General features: G+C 32.1%; 2 protein-coding genes across 8 annotated transcripts; both read left to right on the top strand.

The window, feature by feature from the left end:
• Nucleotides 1-472: 472 nt before the first annotated feature.
• On the top strand, nucleotides 473-5,916 carry LOC111396087. 7 transcript variants are annotated; one of them, XM_023022370.1, is made up of 12 exons: nucleotides 473-666; nucleotides 2,079-2,172; nucleotides 2,845-3,212; nucleotides 3,291-3,377; nucleotides 3,482-3,625; nucleotides 3,806-3,892; nucleotides 3,996-4,128; nucleotides 4,257-4,419; nucleotides 4,576-4,704; nucleotides 4,847-5,041; nucleotides 5,292-5,414; nucleotides 5,570-5,916. In XM_023022370.1, exons 3-12 carry the CDS (start codon nucleotides 2,948-2,950, stop codon nucleotides 5,681-5,683), a joined length of 1,440 nt encoding a protein of 479 aa, XP_022878138.1. In that variant the 5' UTR covers nucleotides 473-666; nucleotides 2,079-2,172; nucleotides 2,845-2,947; the 3' UTR covers nucleotides 5,684-5,916. The 7 variants fall into 7 exon arrangements, with proteins under 7 accessions (XP_022878138.1, XP_022878143.1, XP_022878144.1 ...); XM_023022375.1 differs by lacking the exon at nucleotides 473-666 and having other exon boundaries at nucleotides 977-2,172; nucleotides 4,032-4,128; XM_023022372.1 differs by lacking the exon at nucleotides 473-666 and having other exon boundaries at nucleotides 978-2,172; nucleotides 2,924-3,212.
• Nucleotides 5,917-5,972: 56 nt separating this feature from the next.
• On the top strand, nucleotides 5,973-8,688 carry LOC111396088 (coiled-coil domain-containing protein 25-like). Its single transcript, XM_023022377.1, has 6 exons — nucleotides 5,973-6,177; nucleotides 6,586-6,713; nucleotides 6,954-7,057; nucleotides 7,188-7,275; nucleotides 7,444-7,505; nucleotides 8,308-8,688. Exons 1-6 carry the CDS (start codon nucleotides 6,065-6,067, stop codon nucleotides 8,458-8,460), a joined length of 648 nt encoding a protein of 215 aa, XP_022878145.1. The 5' UTR covers nucleotides 5,973-6,064; the 3' UTR covers nucleotides 8,461-8,688.
• The last annotated feature ends 11,034 nt before the right edge of the window (nucleotides 8,689-19,722 follow it).

Here is a 19,722-nt window from a genome sequence, read left to right as displayed (position 1 = left end):
ACTCACTTTCATAGTACATGAGTAATTAAATCAATTATAAATTGAACTCTACTTATTACTTAAGGTGAAAATAAGTACGAGTTCTCCAAATATTTTTAAATAGTACATGAGTAAATAAATCAATTTTAAATTGAAACTCTACTTATTACTTAAGGTGAAAATAAGTACGAGTTCTCCTAATATTAAAAAAAGAAAAAAAAAAAAAAAGGCCGACTTGGCCAACCGCCCTCATACTATGATCATAGTATGAACAGTTTTTTGAAATTGTCAACATAATGGAATCGTATGAAATATGTCATGGTTACAGGAATCCATCCATTGCGTATAGGCTTTAAGGGTATCGTAGCAAAACTGTCGAGGTGAAGTCGGGACCTAAAAGATTGAATGGAACAATATATAGACAAGTAAATCCCTTATGAATTCCACGGTACTCCTTTACTTTCACTTTAATTCCTAAATTAAGAATTAATCTTGAAAAGTATTTAATGCCCATTTCGATCAACTCTCCATCATCTTTCTTTGGCTGAGCAGTATGTATTTCCACGGTGCTCGTTTTTCCTCATTTTAACTTTTAAGCTTTGGAAACCCATTCGTTCACAGTGCCATTCATGACTGCAAAGAGAGGGAACTTCCACTTAACAAGTGTCTCTCTTCGATTCTCTTCAGGTTCCACCCTCCCGTATTCCCAGTTTCCATACCTAACAAAAACTATATGATTATATTCAATTATTCGTGTTAAGCCCCTATTTCACAACCATTAAAAATAATTTTTTTTGAGGGGAAAATGAGCTATAGAATAGTGATTTTTTTGGAAAATGTATGGTTTAACAAGTAGAAAATATTGATTTCACGTATAAAATATTTTATTGTATGGATGTGTGGTTGAAATATTAATATAACTGCAAATAATTTGTTATCATTCTTCATTTACACTGGATTTTTCTTCCCTTCTTATCTTTTTGCATGCAGTCGAGATTCTTACTGGTCATTACTGTTATTCGAAGATTTTTTTTTCTCCCAAGTCCCAGTTTTCTTCCTTTTTTTCTATATGCTTTTAGTGGGTTTGCACTTTGCTAAATCACTCGAATAAAAGCACTTACAAAATTAATTATTATTCAAAATTTATCTATCAAATTGCTTCTTCGACCGTAACAGTATTAGGGTTTCGTAGTAAGCCAAAGTTCATATTTTAATTATTGTTTTCGTGTTATACGAACCACCACCTTACGAGGAACGTATAGTATGACTGTACGCAAATAATTATGAGGTCACACTAAATTAGGCCATGTAAGAAATTTAGTATAAAATTATAATGAAGGGTAATAGGTAGATATTATTATGGTGGATCAAAATTAATACTATTCTTTAAGCTTCAATTCAAATTATAGTTATTTGCACTATTATGAAAGTTGGAGGTGAGTTTACGCAGAGTAAGGAAGATACACGAAATGACATTCTTTTAAATAAAAAATTAATGGATGCCAAATATTTAATAATATTCATTACAATTTTAAACTAAATTCTTTGTATGAACTAATCCGATATGCCAAACGTTGCTTGAGTGTTTTAGGTGGTCTTGTTTGGTAGTGTTGTTAGAGGCATTTTTATTTATGAGTTTCTGGTAAGACCCATCACTGTTTATTTACTTTAGTTTCTTGATTCTACTCTTTGTTGCCTATTATTATAATAAAAATAGAAAAGGAACATTCATTTATTAATTTATGAGTTAGTTCTCTACCGTTCTCTAATAATTGAAGTCCTTTTCTTCTTGACTAATTTTATATGAGTTTTATGGAGAATTCTTGACAATTATTAAAATTCTTTTTGTTCAACCTTTTCATGTTAAGATACTCATTCACTCATTTCTCTGTTTGGGTGGGAGAGGGCCAAATTTCACAGGCAAAATGGGGGGTGGGGGTGAAATCACTTATTCATCAAATAATTATATTTTACTACTTGAAATTTTTTGGGTAGTTATTTATTTATGGTCAAAATTAGGTTATGGGGTATTTAAATGACATTGATTCTAAGATTTAGGATTGTCATCTGCTTAAATATCTGATCAAATTGATCTGCAGAGGGCATCGAGTGAGTGAAGTTTGATTGAAATATCTGGTAGGAAGGCCTAATACTGGATTCTTGTTCTCCAGAGTTTGCTTTGAATGGTAACTGGTAAGTATTCAAATGTTGTTTGGATTTTTCAATTTTATATATATATTTTTTGATTTCGACGTTTAGATTCAATTCTCTGGTTGATAAGTTTAATCTTGAACTACAACATATAGTCAAGTTTGATCAAAGTTCCCAAAAAAAAACCCACCTTGATTGCCTATTGATGCTATAATCCATAATGACTTGAGCTTAATGGTTTCCTTAAGATTTTCCTTTGTTGTGTTAGCTTGTTCTGCGTTTTGAGTGTGTTGCATTTGCTTCAGACAAACTGTCTTCCGTGACTGAATTGAAAACTTAAATGGCTAATGCTTCATTCATCAATCATTTACAAATATACTTTTAGTTAATGCATTAAGACCCAAAAATGCTTATGTATTTTAGCCAACCGGAGCTCGAGGTAGTATCTTCAGTTGCACCATCGATAATAAATGGCTGACAAAGGATGAATGTAGAGTTTGTCATCCGAAACCTTAATCCATTTATATACATTTGAGGTTGTAATTGCTTTTTTTCCCCCACTTTTGAAAGAAAATGTGAGGTTTTTACCTCCCTGGGAGTAATACGAGTGTTTTTCTGTAGTTTCTGTCCCCTATTGGATGATATCTTATCTAATTTTGCTTACGAATCAAATTTTTGGTACAATTTCACTTGTTACCTTTTGGTTACTTGAAGACTGAAGCTTTCTTGATCTTGTGCACGAATCCATTGTAAATTTGGCATATGACATGAGGAAGGTGTTATTTCTCGCAAGGTTTTGTGAAAATTAGTCACACTCATGGGTAGCTGTGTTTCAAAAGCAAAACTAAAGGTGAAATCAAATGCCAAGTACTTGTACAAGTCTTGCAAATTTCGCCGAAAGATTGCCCCATCAGTTCCAGTTGCAACTGTTGAGAATTTTGTGAGCGACTTTTCTGTCCAAGAATTAGCTTCTTTGGATGTTCAAAGTGGCGAAACAATGATCTGCTGCATGTCTGAGACGCAAATTCGAACTTTCCAACATTGTGAGTGGCAACAGAACCATACTGAAGTTGGGATAAATGGTACGGTTCTCTTTTGTTCCTTCATTTTCCTTCTTTATTGCACATGTAACCAAAATATTCATCAGATTACGGTTTTAGCAGGAACGTGCCAAGAAGAAGAATGGTTTGACTCCGTTAGTGTTCTTGACTCTGATACCGATGAAGACTTTATCAGTGTTGATTGTGGTAATTTCTGATAATTTCTGTTTTGATTTACTTTTCATTTGCAACAGAATTTCAATTTGGTGTTTATATTTTTCTTCCAAAATTTTTTGCATCGTTGAGTACAGGTTGGAGCTCATTAGATGGACAAACGACTCAATTTGAGGGTAACTCGTGCTTTGTTGACAATGCGTATAGAACCGAGGATAAAACTACAAATATTTTGAACTTTGAGGAAAAGAAACAGAATGGCTTCATGCAGCTAAATTCAGGTATACAAAATACTGATCTTTCACACTTTAAAAACACAACCGAAAATTTTACAAAAGAGGATTGAAGTCAATGTACAGCATTATGAAGAAACAACTGTGAGAAGCAATTTTGAGTGTTGCCTATCACAGTTCTTCCTTCAGTCGATGCCTTTGACATAAATCAGCATTTCCCGTTCCCAGGTTCAATATCAAACAGAAGTAAGTCAAGCGCTACAGTAGTTCCATTAGAGAGGAAACTCTATGATAGAGAAATTCCAACAGAGTTCTGTAAGTAGAAAATGTACTCTGTTAAATAAGTTGTTTATAGCACACAGTTAAGATTAGCTATCTAAACAGGTAGAGATATAAGCTAATACATTTACAATGATAGGTTCGTCTGATAGATTCTTATGTCATCCTAGAGCAGGGGATCTAATTCCATGCTCCGTGGAGAAGCCAACTCAAGGTCGCTGGTGCCCTCTAGCACCTTCTGCCTTTAAGCTACGCGGAGAAAATTATTTCAGGCATGTCATATTGTTACCAAGTAATGATCTAGTATAGTATGCATATTTATGGCTACTTTTTGGTGGGAGTCTGGATTTGTATCATGTCTTTCTAAGTTCTGACTAGATTATAATTTTTCTGAATGCAGAGATAAAAAGAAATATCCTGCTCCTAATCACTGCCCTTACGTACCTTTTGGTACTGATCTATTCGCCTGCCCTCGAAAGATACATCACATCGCACAGCATGTTGAACTTCCTTCTGTGAAGTCACACAATGAAGTGCCTTACCTACTGATTGTTAACATACAGGTCTAGCATTTGTCTTTTGAGATGAACGGACTGGAGAAATTGATTCATGTAGTCGACCCAAATTTATTGAAAATAATGATTAATTTTTATTTATTATTTGTTTGATATTGCTGTTGTTACCTCTTGGAGGCTTAATTCGGGAAGTTCTTATGGCAGCTTCCTGCCTATCCTGCTTCCATGTTCCTTGGTGACAGTGACGGGGAAGGCTTAAGCCTTGTATTATACTTCAAATTATCAGACAACTTTGACAAAGAGATATCTCCACTAGTTTTGGACACCATAAAGGTATTCAAAAGATTACTCAACATTTTTTGCTCTTGCAGTGAGTCCTAAAAATTCTGTTCATCGATTTTTGGACCATTTGCTTAATTTTGTGGGTTTATCAGTGCAAATTTTGGTTAACAGCTTCCATTTGGTTATACCTTAGAGATTTGTCATGGATGAGATGGAGACTGTGAAGGGTTTTGCTAAAGAATCCACAGTTCCTTACAGAGAAAGGCTAAAGTTCTTGGTAAATCCTGTCAATCCTGAGGACCTCCATTTGAGTTCTGCCGAGAAAAAGCTTCTATCTGCATACAAGGATAAGCCAATACTTTCCCGTCCTCAACATGTTTTCTACAAGGTACATATTCTAGTAATTCGTGGTCAATTATTTGTTAATAATTGGGAAGTGGTTAAAAGCTCCCTATAAGCACTCCCAAACATGCACTGTCAGATATTTAGACCATTTCTGAATAGTAAACTTCTTTATCTTATTTATTGCTGTCTTTTGCCTTTATCTTCATTTGATTAGGTATTTATCAACTTTTCTTTATATGAACTTTACATTTGATGGTACTTAGTTACTTTGAAAATGAACGTCACGTTCTCAGGGACCCAATTACTTGGAAATCGACCTGGATGTACATCGTTTCAGCTACATATGTAGGAAAGGACTCGATGCATTTCGAGCTCGTTTAAAACATGGTATACTTGATCTCGGATTGACAATTCAGGTAATTCTTTTAATTATTTTCACTCAAAACCAATATCAAGTGATTTGGAGGAGCATGGTGCTTCGTCTCCTCTAGAGTCGATACAACATCAAAAAATAAAAAATAAAAGATGATGACAATATGTTCAGATTATGAGATCATAATGGTCACTGCAGGCACAAAAGCCCGAGGAACTGCCCGAGAAAGTTCTATGTTGCGTTCGACTGGACAAAGTAGACTTTGAAAATCATGGACAGATGCCAACACTTGTAACTCTTAGTAAAGATTAAGGCTGGAGATTTGAGGGACGACATTTTAAGCCACGGTGAGCCATGAAAGTGTAAAGTTCTTAGCATAACAGTGGTTCATCTGAGTGGGAAGAGAGAGAGAGAGAGCAAAATGTTTCTGTAAAGATTGTTCAGTCTGGTATGAAAGAGACTATTTCTACCGCCTATATATGTATCTAGTATTATCAATGCCTTCAAGGTGATTCAATGAAATGATTCTTTTCATTTCTGATCTAGTAAGACTTGAATTTGTTGCGACAGTCTAAATCAGTATTTATTCTCATATTTACTGAGGGACTTACCTTTCGATCTCAATCTCAGTCACTGATTTTGGGGGAAAAAGAAAAGTAAAGAAATAGAAATTCGAAACCCTAGAAAGAGAAAATGGTTTTCTACTTCAAGGCGCGACCAGAAGACGGAGATTACACGATATTCATGGGAATCGATAAGCACGAGAACGAGGAACTCATCAAATACGGCTTCCCAGAAGACATTTGGTATTTTCTTTTATTTTATCTAATTAGATCTATGTCGTGCGCGCAGAAATTTTTAATTTATGTTTGTTTGGGGAAGATGATGGGTTTATCTACGTATGGCAAAGAAAAAGAAAGAAAGATGGAAATAGTTTGGTATGTAAAGGAAATCTCAATTCAACGCATCTGGAAATAATTTGCTCGTTGTGCTTCGCGCTTTGTTTGGTCGCAGAAAATTCCATTTTGAATTGACAAGGATAGTCATCAATTGTTTCGATAGCTAATGGTTTACAGCCACTTCCGGAATTCAATGGAAGCTTCCCAAAGTCGGTCATAATCGAATTTGTTCATATGCTAAAGGCTTTGATAAATGCATTCTTGTGAATTTTCCATCAGTTGTTGAAGTTTTCTTGACACAATTGTTCTATGTAGGTTTCATGTGGATAAAATGTCTTCAGCTCACGTTTATCTTAGATTGCCTAAGGGTCGAACCATTGAGGATATACCCGAAGGTGTTCTGGAAGATTGTGCTCAACTAGTTAAAGCAAATTCTATCCAAGGCTAGTACACATTCATGAATTTCCCTCCCCCTTTTTTCATATATAACTGTTAATCGCATATTGTAATCGCCCCCACTTTACATGATTGATGTATCCATGAAACTTATTATGTCAGTATAACGCTCTTTGTATGCTGATCATATGTCAAAACAGCTGACTGATTTCTTCTCGGAAAGCTTACCTATTTTGTTTATGGAATTTAGACAGCAGTTAAAATCTTCTGATTCTGTTACCTGGCAGGTAATAAAGTAAATGATGTTGATGTTGTTTACACTCCTTGGCAAAATCTTAAAAAGACTGCTTCCATGGATGTTGGACAAGTTGGATTTCACAACCCCAGAATGGTAATTTTTTTATCCATCTTTAATATTCATGCCTGTATAATTCATTCGCTCTGGATTCTATGTTTTGCAGCGCATATTTTCTCTTGTTCAGGTTGGATGTCAAAGTTAATTCATGTGTTTCTTTGTTTAGGTTCGTACTGTAAAAGTGGAAAAGAGAATAAATGACATAATTAACCAGTTAAACAGGACAAAGGTGGAAAGGCAACCTGATTTGAAAGGTGCATTTATAATTCTTGTGTTAAAGCTGTGCCCTCCTCCCCCTCTCTGCTTTCCAAGTCTTTTGACCTTTTCACTTACCTCATTTTGAGTCCTGATATTTTATTTAATATTACACTTCCTTTTGTATTTGAGCATCATATTACATATCTGTGTTTTTATCTGCTCAGCTGAACGAGAGGCAGTCAATGCGGCTGAAAGATCAGAGAGAAAACAGCAATTTAGAGAGAAAGTGAGTCATAATTTCTGTGTAAACTTTATTGCATTAAAATACATATAATTTGATAATCATTGTTGTTACATGCGCTGGTGCATCACAAACGCTGAAGTATATCTCCCTGAACTTATTGCTTAGATCATAAAGGTGAATGAAAATATTTCTAGACTTGTGACTTGGAGTTTCCTTAACCCCAAAAGTCATGACACTCCACTTCCCATGTTAATTATCCAAAACACATTTATTAATCCATGGTACCCAGTAATATTCCTCCTAAAAAGTTACTAATAACTTTGGACAAACTAAGAACTTGTAAAGATACCTGCTGCTAGAAAAATTGCTGCTAAAATACATATATTTGCAGGTTGGATAGAAACGAGAATGAAAATATTATAATTTTTCTAATCCAATTAATGCAGCCAATTCCTACTCCAGTTATATTCAGTTTTTTCCTGCCAAGGATTATTGCTTGAAAAGAACTTGATGTACAACATAAAGAGCAAGAGAGAGAGAGGATAAGCCTACGATAATAACTACTGTAAAGAGGAAATTTCACAACTCAATGATTGACAAGTAATACAGGAAAATTAAATATCTACTTTTAAATTTACGATGTTTTCTGCTGCATTATAAATGTAATTCCCTCACAGGAATCCAATCTCCATCTCTAGGCAAAGGAAGAATCCATCATGATATCCTACGATGACAATAATTTCAACAAAGCTATTTAAGTTTGCTGCGATATACTTATTTGGTTTTATTTCTTACAAATTACCCCACCAAAAAATTTTGTAATTCAATTGAAAATATATTGCAGAAACGGCAGGAAGAGTTGGAAAGACTCCAGAGGGAGAAACAAGCGGAGTTGAGGAGCTACAAAAACTTGATGGTAGCTGAGAAGATGACATCAAACAAGGAGATTGCTTCAACTACCAAGTCCCTACAAGAGCTTGAAGAAGACTTCATGTGAATCTTGAACATATTTCAATAAAGTTCACTCCTTAATTTGGTATGGGTTATGTAATTTCGAGGGAAAGAAGGCTAAAAGAGTATCAAGATGGGATTGCCGAGCTGTGAATTTTGCTAATGGAAAGTGTGATTTATTGTAAAGCCTTGGAACAATGCTATGATGAAAGTTAATTATTTTGATGTAACTCTTACTCTACTTGTAAAATAAATAACGTGAATTATTTTCTTATTTCAGTTTACTTATTTATTTTTTAAAAATTTCACTGAGGTCTAACTGACTAGCAATAAATAGAGAGCTATATTTGCTAGTGCTGACTTTATTGCAAGGTTTAAAAGGAGTAAAGCATGATAAAGTGGCAAAACTTAAGCCAGTTAAGACCATTAATAATTCTAATTATTTTCGCTATTTTAGCCCTCATTTGGTTTCCAATAAACTTCATTTCATTTTTTTTTATCTAATTTTTAATCACATAATTTTTCATAAAATAATATTATACGTAAATTGATAGTTTTTTTTTAATTTTTTTTTTTAGTTACTCATTTTTCTAAGAACTGCTATTCCATCCATTTTCATTTCAAAAAATGGGGGCCAAACGGGTGCTAAGTCGCAACTTGTGGTTTTTTCAAAAGATCAAACTTATCAAATATGAAATTTGAAGAAACACCATCAACAATCTCTTTCTCAACATAGCTATCATAATTTACCAGGAATACATTCTCTAATTTATTGCAAACCGGTGTCTTAAATAAGCATCTTGTTACTTTGTTGCTGTTGAAACCAAAAGAATCAACACTAAAAAAATTGTCGTAACATCTAACTATTAGTCCTGGGGTGGCCTAGAACCCACCCTGTCTATGGGCTGGACCACACATGCCACTACAAGGTGCAGAGTTGAGGAGAAAAGTGCTAACTCCGTGACAAGGCTCTCTCTCTCTCTCACACGTGCGCGCGCACACACACACACTGAAATAGTATTCCCTTCTCATTTTGTCTTATGCCAAATATGCATCTTGAAGCAAATTTATGTCTAAATAAACTAAAGTAAAACTTGCCAAATAAACAAGTATATTGGAAGTGTACAACATCTCCTTACAATGACAAAAATATCATTAAAAATTTCCAATTACGGTTCAAACAATGTCAAGTTTCATTTAAGCCCCTTTTTAATAACTATTATTTGAAAACTTCTTTTCTACATACTCATTTTCAACTACATATCCACACCATAAAATATTTTGTACGTAAATTCAAAACTTTTCCTACTTTTTAACCGCATATTCTTCTAAAAATTACTACACTTTCCACAAATAGTGGCAATCAAACAGGGGCTAAATGTGCAAATGGAAAGGGATGAGAAGTGTTTGTCTGGTATATCCGTGGAATAATTTGGTCACAGGCAAAAAGTATTGGATAATTCCCACGTTTGATGTTGTTTGGTTATGTTTATGTATTAGGTTACTTAGTTTTTTAAATTCAAATAGAATTAATCTAGTGGTACATAATGGGGTGTACCTAAGGGTGTACATTCCTTTCACATGGGGTGTGGGGTCCACCCGAATAAGTATTTTTTATTCGGGTGGATCCCACACCCCATGTGAGAGGGGTGTACACGCTTAGATACACCTCTATGTACCATCAACACCACCGATTCAGATAAAATGGAAGCTTTTTAAGGACAATTTATATATGTAGTTTGCTGTTTCCTGTGTACAAGAGCACAACTTTAAATTCTCATACAATTTAAATGTTATACTGTTGACCTCAAACAAATGTTTGTTAACTTATAATCCATCAAGAGTAAAATATTTTGTGCCTTTGTTCACGAGACACTATTGCGTAACATCTGACTCCACGTAGACTGCCAGAATATTATTTGAAGAGGTCAACACTAAGTAATATCTCACACCAACAGTGACCTTGAGATAACGAGCTTCAGACGATTAACATGTCGAGCTGAAGTGCTGAAAAGAGTTATAAGAAAAGAAATATATAAAACAACAGTAATAACTAACCAACCCTTTCCAATTATTCATGGTTTACATATATTCCTCTCCCTGATCAATAATTGCTCACAAACTAATGTCATTTTCAATTCATAAATTTTTCCCCACAAAATTCCACCATTTCCTTCTCCAATTCATCAATTTCAGGTAAAGTAATTAATTGTGCAAGTATATCAATCTCACTCATAAATTTCATTATCCAGACAAATTACAATTCTATTTCACCATAAACACATTCAATTCCACGATTACAATGAATCGATCAAAGTTATGTTAAATTGAAGACTAAATTTAGTACCTGAGCAGGCGGAACGAACCCAGGCGAATCAAGCAAGCTTGCCGGACTCAATCCGGGAGGTATTGTAAACATCCCAGGCTGCTGCCACACTACTAAACCAGCCGGCCTATGCTGAAACCTAAAATCACCTCCAGTATCCTCCTTATTCTCCACTGCGGCCTGTTGCACCGGCTGAGAAGGTAAAAAATTATGCCTAATGTTTGGCATACCTGCCGGAGAGTCCATGGCTCCGGCAAGCAACTGCGAGAACGAGCGGGGGTCATTTTCCGCAAAAAAGCTGGAAACCAAGGTCATCGGGCCCGGGCTCGCCCCCGGCCCACCCATAAACAAATTTTCCATTGAACTCCTCGGAGGCAAAGCAATCCTCGGCCGAGCAGACTGAGATGATGGTGATGGTGGTGACGGAGGTTGATTCTCAGCCATTAAACTTAGTTTTGACTTCAAATTTTTGAAGTTTCAAATCATTGAAGCTTCAAACTTTCAAAGAGAAAGAGATTACAGAGAGAATGATTGCTTCAATGAATAAATTTCTTCGTTCGATTAAGGAAGAAGAGATTTTAGAGAGTTTTTTAGATTTGAGCTATTTTCTATACTCCGCAACCTGAAAGTCACCGCCTTGTTTTGTGAACTTTCTATTTTTGCAGGCAAAAGTCCACGGAAATATAATGAATTAATTTTCTCATTTGGCCCCCATAATATTGTTTTTATATCAAATTGGGTCCACAATAATTCGGCAAGAAAGTGGTTAAAACTCGTTGCTTCGAGGTTCTTGTATTTAAAGTCAAAATTCAAAACATCCAACTTTGAATATTAATTAATATTTAGTTAATCCCTTGTTTTAGGATTTTAGATGCAAGTGATGCATATAGTTTTTCAATTAACGGGTAAAATTTACATTTTATTTGTTTTGATAATTAATCGAGAAAAGAAAAGTTGAACATGATTTGTAACATATTGATATAAAGTCGATGGCGATTGGATTTGGTTAAAATGGAATTAAGATTTAGCATAGAAAAATGACTGTTTTCGCTAGAAATTTATCAAATTGTAAAAGAAGGGGAAAATTTGTAGGTAAGCTGTTTTATTAATGGAAAATCAAGAATTCAAATTTATTTTTCCATTTCGCTATCTCATTTGCAATGTCCAAACAAGTTCTAACACAGTGCTATAATTTTGAGGTGTTAAAATTATAGTGGAACATAACGCAGTATGTAAAAATAAAACGAAAAACAAACTTTGTACGACTGTAATTTTGACAATTTAAATTATAATGACGTATCAAAATTTCATTAAAGAACAAACAATGAGATAGCGAGAACTTCATATCTAGAAAAATCTATTGATAACTTATGGTTTAGACAGTCCGGTATCCATTTTGAATATTTTTAATCTTAAACAACAAAGTTATAATCTAAATGTTTAAATTAATTATTTTTTCTTTAAATACAGATTATATATTTTCCAAAGCGTAGGGCCTAAATCATTATAAGCTCAGATTATAGGGAGCACTGAAAGTAACATCATTCTGTTTTTGTTGACAATTATAGCCTCATTGACTTCTGTAATGGCTGTATTGACTACTGGACGCCACGTCGGGGCCTGTTTGAGTTTTAAATTGTGTTTTGCTCTTTAAAATATGCGTTGGGTAATTGTTTTTGCTCTTTTTATTATATTATAAATAAAAAAATGCTTTTATATAAACACTTCATTAAAAATCTGGACAAAATCGAATAATTTTCTTTAGAGGGTGTTTGGTAGGAATTTTTATGTGAAAATGAATTTTTGAATAGTAAATTGATGGGAAATGTGTGGTTGAAAAATAAGAAAATTTTTTTGATTTACGTGTAATATTATTTTAATAAAGAATATGTAGTTGAAAAGAAGAGAGAGAAAAATGAATTTTGATAAAAATTGGTGCCAAACAGGGCCTTAATTTATTATTCATACTCATTTCCAATTATATATTTACACAATAAAATATTCTATACTTAAAACCAAAACTTTTCGTTAATTTTCAATCATACATTCTTTAAAAAATACTATTCAAAATTATGTTTTTCAAATTTTAAGATCACCAAACAGGGACTTAATTTTTATTTTTATTTTTTAAATGCGCAGTGGATCGTCCATAGATTTTGTTTTGAATCAACCAAGGCTACTATCTCTCCTAACTTTCGAACCGATCGAAATATTCAATTTAATCGAAAACATATAACCATTATAAAAGGATAAGTGGCATAAAACAACCATATTCTTTACTCGTGTTTGTACAAATAAATTTATTATTTCATTTTGGTACAATACCCTCTTAAGTCAAGCAAACGTTGCTAAAAATAACAATGTCGTTCAACTTTTTTCCGTTAAAACTTTGTAAAATGACATGAATTGATGTTTTATATGCATGTACGATAAAGTGAACTTTGTTGTTGTATCCTGTTTATTAACAGTTGACACCACACTTCATTTGTAATGAAACTTGTTAACAGTTGTTACCTTTAATTACTTGGAAATCATTTTTGGCAATCAAGATATTGTTGGACACCTCAATTTTTCTAGTTCAACAAACGCTTAGTAGATACTCATTCCAGGGTTAGGACATCTCCATATGCTCAACCTTTTCGAATGATGTATAATTCAGCTTAAATCTGCACAAGCTGAATCTTTCAATTTTCATTTATTTCCCATGATCAGCATTTAAGATCCAAAAAATGCTTAAATAGAAAGACAAACATCGTTGGACAGAAATGTTAATAGACCAAACACCACGGTTTTGAACTATGCAATACGTTTATACATTTGCTCTAAATTAGTGGCGGAGCCAGCACCCAGTGAGGGGTATAGCCATGCGTGCTAGGCTCCTTTAAAACTTTCAGTAGCCACCAAGCACTAGTTGCAGAGACGGAGTGGCTGTAGTGGAGGAAGAAAGAGAGGAAGATGACTGCCACTTAATAAACCATTTAAAAAAAATAAAAAAAATAGGCCCGATCAATATCATAAATTCAATGGCAATGCATTATGCAAGTCCAGTCCACAAAATCAAACGGGAAGTGTTCAAGTGAAGTTGAAGGAGACAAGCTGCAATGCTACAATATGCGATTTCTCAACCTCTAGATTGATTTGCGAATTTGCGAAGCTACTTTGCTTGTGATGACGAGTTGCTATCGATAGCCTCAGATGATTGCCACTCAGACATCCTCTTCTTGTGAGTCTTTTTCCTTCAATGACTCTCCGACCTCATTTTTTTACAAATTTTTGTTCTGTTTTTGTAATTTTTGTCATCTGTATTTAGTTTAGTATTCATACAATTACACTTCGTATAATTATATAGTTCACTTTTTTATTTATTATTTATAAGTTATGATTTAGGTTTTTGTCATAATTGAAGCACTTCCTTCGAAATCTCTTCTTCTTCGAGATTTTCCCTTCAGGTCCCAACTTGGATCCTTCATTATTTGGCTTCTCCTTTGTCTTGAAGCTTTGACCATCCTCCACAACGTTGGTCATGGCCTCATGTTGGTATACCCCTCACTTATTAGATCCTCCGTTACCTTTCTCAATGTAAAGTCCAATAATCAGATCTTCAACATTCATCTCTTTTCACTTGTGCTTAAAGTAGCTCTTAAAATCTTTCCATCCAGGGGAAACTTCTCAATAATAGCGGCCCGTTGAAAATATTTACTCAATGACATCCCCTCAACATGGTTCTCATGTAAGATCACCTGGAGCTCTTAAACTTAACTGATCATAGTTTTGAAGTCGACTATCTTGAAATTCAGGAAGCGGCCTACCACAAATTTCTTGGCGCCAATATCCTAGAGTTTGTTCTTTCGATTGAGAGACTCCCAAAGATCCTTTGATAACTTCTTTGTACAATAGACATTATAAAAAGAATCGGGGAGCCATTCATGATATAATTCTGATACAAGTATACAGAACAATTCCATGCATCTATTGCAATGATGACTTAGTTATATGTCTCATTCTCATTCAGCTTCAGATGATCATTTGTTAAGAATTTTGCAAGGTCAAGGGTGGTTAAATAAAACAACATCTTTTGCTACCACCTTTTAAAATTCAATCCATTGAATACTAAATTTCTCCTATTTTGCTCCATGAGAAATAGATATCGGTATCATTGGAGTGCTCACAACAAGAGTAGGGCCACGGTGGTTGTGTTAGCAACGATAGTTTCATTTGCCATTTTCTTTCTGAAATATTAAATAGAAATGTTAATTTCAGAATAGGAAATTATGTTATTTTCACAATTATGAAAATAGGCTAATTTTTCAACTGATAATACGTAATTTCTCAAAATCGTTTGAAAATTATGCTATTTCTTCAATAACAAAAATATGCTAATTTTTCAATTGAAGAATATGCTTATTTTCAAGCACAACAAGAATAAGTTATTTTTCTTGATTAGGCAATTAATCCCCGTCTCATTTGGGACACGGCCATGAATATTGGATTGAACGAATTTTTTTGTCATTCCTAATTTATATTTTATTATCACTATCCCTTGACCTTTCATGTTTTCATGAGACCTAACAAGTCTCCACTTCCTTCTTTCTTTCTTTCTCATTTTTTTATTTTGGTTTTATAAATAGGTAAATCTTTTGTCTATTCTTATACCTTATTGAACCATATCATCACTACTATATAAAAAGAGCAATGTTTCACTACTGTAGAAAGAATAGTAGATTCTTTCATTTTGTCTCACTGTAACTTTTTTTTTTTTTTTGAGAAAAAGCAACGACGTCGTTTATCTTACGTGTTTGATACAATGACTTTGTTGCTTTTTCTCAATTTACGCGGCATGGAGGATTATGTCATAGAGTCCTATTTACTTTTTCTCCATTTTTACACGTTACGGTCATACCTTTCTATTTCTTCACACTAATTCAAGAGTAAAAGTGTGAATTCCATAAATATATGATTGAAAATATGTTTAAAGAAAAATAAATTTAAAAAAATGAAGACCAAACATTTTAACAAATGAATATATTTATTTTTTGAAAAATAAGTTTTTATTACTATTTCATCTTTATCGTGAAATGATTCTAATTTTACTATTCTTTAAAATTACGTAATTTATCAAATATAATTTTTCAAATTAATTTTTATAAAGTAATATATTTTTATGAATTTTTTTTTAGTAAAATAATTTTTTTTATTAAAGTAAACAGAAGCTCGTGTTGAGACCTCCAGAATTACGGAGGCTCAAGCATGAGCCTCCGTAATTCTGGAGAACGGAGGCTCATGCTTGAGCCTCCAGAATTATGGAGGCCTCCATGTTGAACTTCCATAACATTTTATTTTCTAAAATTAATAAAAAATTAATTATTTTATATTTTTGAGTATTATTCTATTTCACCTTCAAAAAAAAAATCATAAAAATATATTACTTTATAAAAATTAATTTTAAAAATTATATTTGATTGATTATGTAATTTTGAAGCACAATCTAACATATTAAGATTAGAATCATTTTATGATAAAAACTTATTTCTCGAAAAATAAATATATTTATTTGTTAACATGTTTGGTATTCATTTTTTAAAATTTATTTTTTTCAAACATATTTTCAATCATATATTTATGAAATTCACACTTTTGCTCTTGAATTAACCCCCTCAATAAATTATTATTTAAATGATTCGTAAACATTTTGATTAATATTATTTTTTGGTCATCCAAATGGTTATTATATACCTTTTACGTAGTTGTCCTCCGTAAATATGGAGGCTTGCACAACGCAAGCCTCCGTGATACGGAGGCCAACGTTGGCCTTCGTAAATACGGAAGCAAGCCTCCGGATTACGGAGGCTAGGCCTCCATAAAGCCTTCGTATTATGGAGGCTTTGTTCCATAATATGGAGGCCTTGCTTCCGTAATATATTTTTTTATTTTTTTAATATATACTAAAATTATTATTTTTAAATGTTGTTGGCATGATGTGTATATGGAAGAATATTTGTCAATCACCATAAATAAATTTTTTCACAAAATGCAAAAAGTAAAAATGTATAATAAATCTTTTCATTACGCTAATAAAATTGCAATAATTTTTTTTTTACAAATAACATAAAAAATTATTTTTATTTTCAACCAAAAACCACATTTAAAAATTAGTAATTTCATAACTACTTATTTTTTTGGGAAACACAATTATAAAATAAAAAATAATTAATTTTTTAATATAATATGCATAACAAATTATGGAGGCTCAAATATGAGCCTCCATAATTACGGAGGCATCATGCTGATGCCTCTATTATTATGGAGCCTCCATGTATTATTATGGAGCCTCCGTTACTTTGCTAAAAAAAATTTCATAAAAACATATTACTTTATAAAAATTAATTTCAAAAATTATATTTGATAGATTATTTAATTTTGAAGCACAATTTAACATATTAAGATTATAATCATTTCATGATAAAAATGAAATGATAATAAAAACACATTTTTCGAAAAATAAATATATTCATTTTTTAATAAATAAAAACATTATTTTTATATATGTACGTAAAATGTATATAGTAATCATTTGGATGACCAAAAAATAATATCAATCAAAATGTTTACGAACCGTTTAAATAATAATTAATTGAGGGGGTTAATTCAAGAGTAAAAGTGTGAATTCCATAAATATATGAAAAAAAAATTCGCTTAAAGTTATTTAAAAGTAAAAAGAAAAAAAAACTTATAATTGTAAAAATTACTTGTAACTTAACAATATATTAACTTAAAAATTTGGAGTAAATATTTAGATATATTTAATTTTTAAAATTAAATATAACTTATACGTTAAATAGATGATCTATAAATAAAATATCATTTAAATAAAAAAAATATCAAAGGAATCTCTCCATATTTATTATTGAGACTCGATCTCTCCATGAGATCAAGCCTCCATATCACGAAGGATTTTCCTCCATAATACGGAGGCTTGTTATGGAGAGATCAAGCCTTCGTATCACGGAGAATTTTCCTTCGTAATACGGAGACTTGTTATGAGAGATCAAGTCTCCGTATTATGGAGGATTGAGACTTCCAAGGATGAAGATTAATTTTTTCTTTGAATTTGTTTATTAGTAATATTTTGATTTGTTGATATTTTTTGTTATCACTATTTTATTTCCAACAATCACTTTTATGTAAGAAATTATTAACAAATAAAAATACAAACAAAAAATATTTGTAAAATGTAAGAAGTTACTTATAAGTAAAAAATCTATAATTTTGACGCTAATAAAAATACAAAAAATACAAAACTCGTGCAACGCACGTGTCAAGGGCTAGTCTATATAATGACATGTAAATAATTAGGGATGGATCCAGCACCCGAAAAGCCGAAGCAGCTGCCTAAGCTGGATCCACCGAAAAAAGGGATTATAAAGCTTTGACAATTTATGTTAAATATTTATAAAATGTATCAAACTTCAACGTAAGGTTGCGTAACTCATATGGCAGAGCACAAGCTTTCAATGTGAGAGGTACATGTTTGATTCCAGGAACCTCTCCTCGTTTTCACTTTTTTAACTATCAAATTGGTTGAAAGAAAAATTTAGCACAATTCACACAAAACGTCCTTATATTTTAATGTTATTGTACAAAATGTTCATACCTTTCATTTTTTAACATTTTCATCTCTATTTTCACATTTCATTGCAAAAAAGATTTTTTTAATCTAATTTCTCAATAAAATAATTGGACTCATTTGCAGTTTTTAAAAAGTTTGAAAGTATAATTACAACTTGTTCTTGATTTTTCTCTTTTTGTTTTATTTAAATAGAAGAGTATATTTGTTACTTTACATTTTTTTATTGAAAAATTAAATGAAAATGACATTTTTCACAATGAAATGAGAAAATAGGGGTGAAAATACCAAAAAAATGAAAGGTAAGAACATTTTGCACAATAATATTGAAAGGTAATAACGTTTTGTACTAATTACCCAAAAATTTAATAATACATTGCAAAGTGTAAGATTTGAACTCTGTTATACTCAATACGTAATAATTAAAAGCTTGACCACTGTGACAATTGTAGATTAATAAACATGACTATATATAATAGATTCTTTGCTTTAAAAATTATTATTTTTAACTAAAATTCGGCCTTGCAATAACCCACTGATTGAATCCCTGACCCGATGATTTTTTCAATTAACGAATAGATCAGGTATGATAACTATGCATAATATATACTTTTATTGTTAGGTTTTATCAATTTATTTTGTAAAATTTAAATTTACACAATCTAAGTGATGCTCTTTTTTCTTTTAAAAGTTCGAAAAATACTTCTTCTTTGTTAAAAATAATTCTAAAAATCATTGTTTTATAAACTTTACATAAGCTTCGCCTAAGTTCGGAACTTGTATTTACCGTTTAATCATATTTTAAGTATAAGTTTCACCTTGTTTCACTTAAACTCATAAAAGCTTGAAACTTGATCTTACGTATATGATTCAAAAAATATTTTTTTCTTGTTATTTTGGATTGTATTGAATTATATATTCATATGTATATAACTTTTACGTTTATATTGATTGAAGAACTTTTTAATATTAATAAATAATTTCACTATTACAATCGTCCTCGGTCAACAACTGCCCAAACTCACTCGACTTCCTAGATTCGCCACTGTAAATAGTTATAAGCACCCAACTCATATTCCACAAAACAAAGCATACTGAAAGATATGAATAGTACAAACTATTCCAGGTATAAATTATGAATCATACCACGCCAATGCTGTTAAGGTACAATCTCGATTGTAATAGTCACAAGAAGAATGGGTAAAATCTCTTGAAAATATATGGAAGTTTCTGTACCACAATAAGAATTCAATTGGTGCTAACAACTCACTGTGGAATTTCAGGAGGAAAAAAATGGAACTACTAAAATAAAGGACATCCACAATGTTATTCTTAATCTTAGTTATATATATATATAT

Source organism: Olea europaea, chromosome 6 (genome assembly GCF_002742605.1).
Source record: "Olea europaea var. sylvestris chromosome 6, O_europaea_v1, whole genome shotgun sequence".
NCBI lineage: Eukaryota > Viridiplantae > Streptophyta > Magnoliopsida > Lamiales > Oleaceae > Olea > Olea europaea.
Note: the sequence above shows the minus strand (reverse complement) of the source record. Positions and strands in the feature narration are given on the sequence as shown.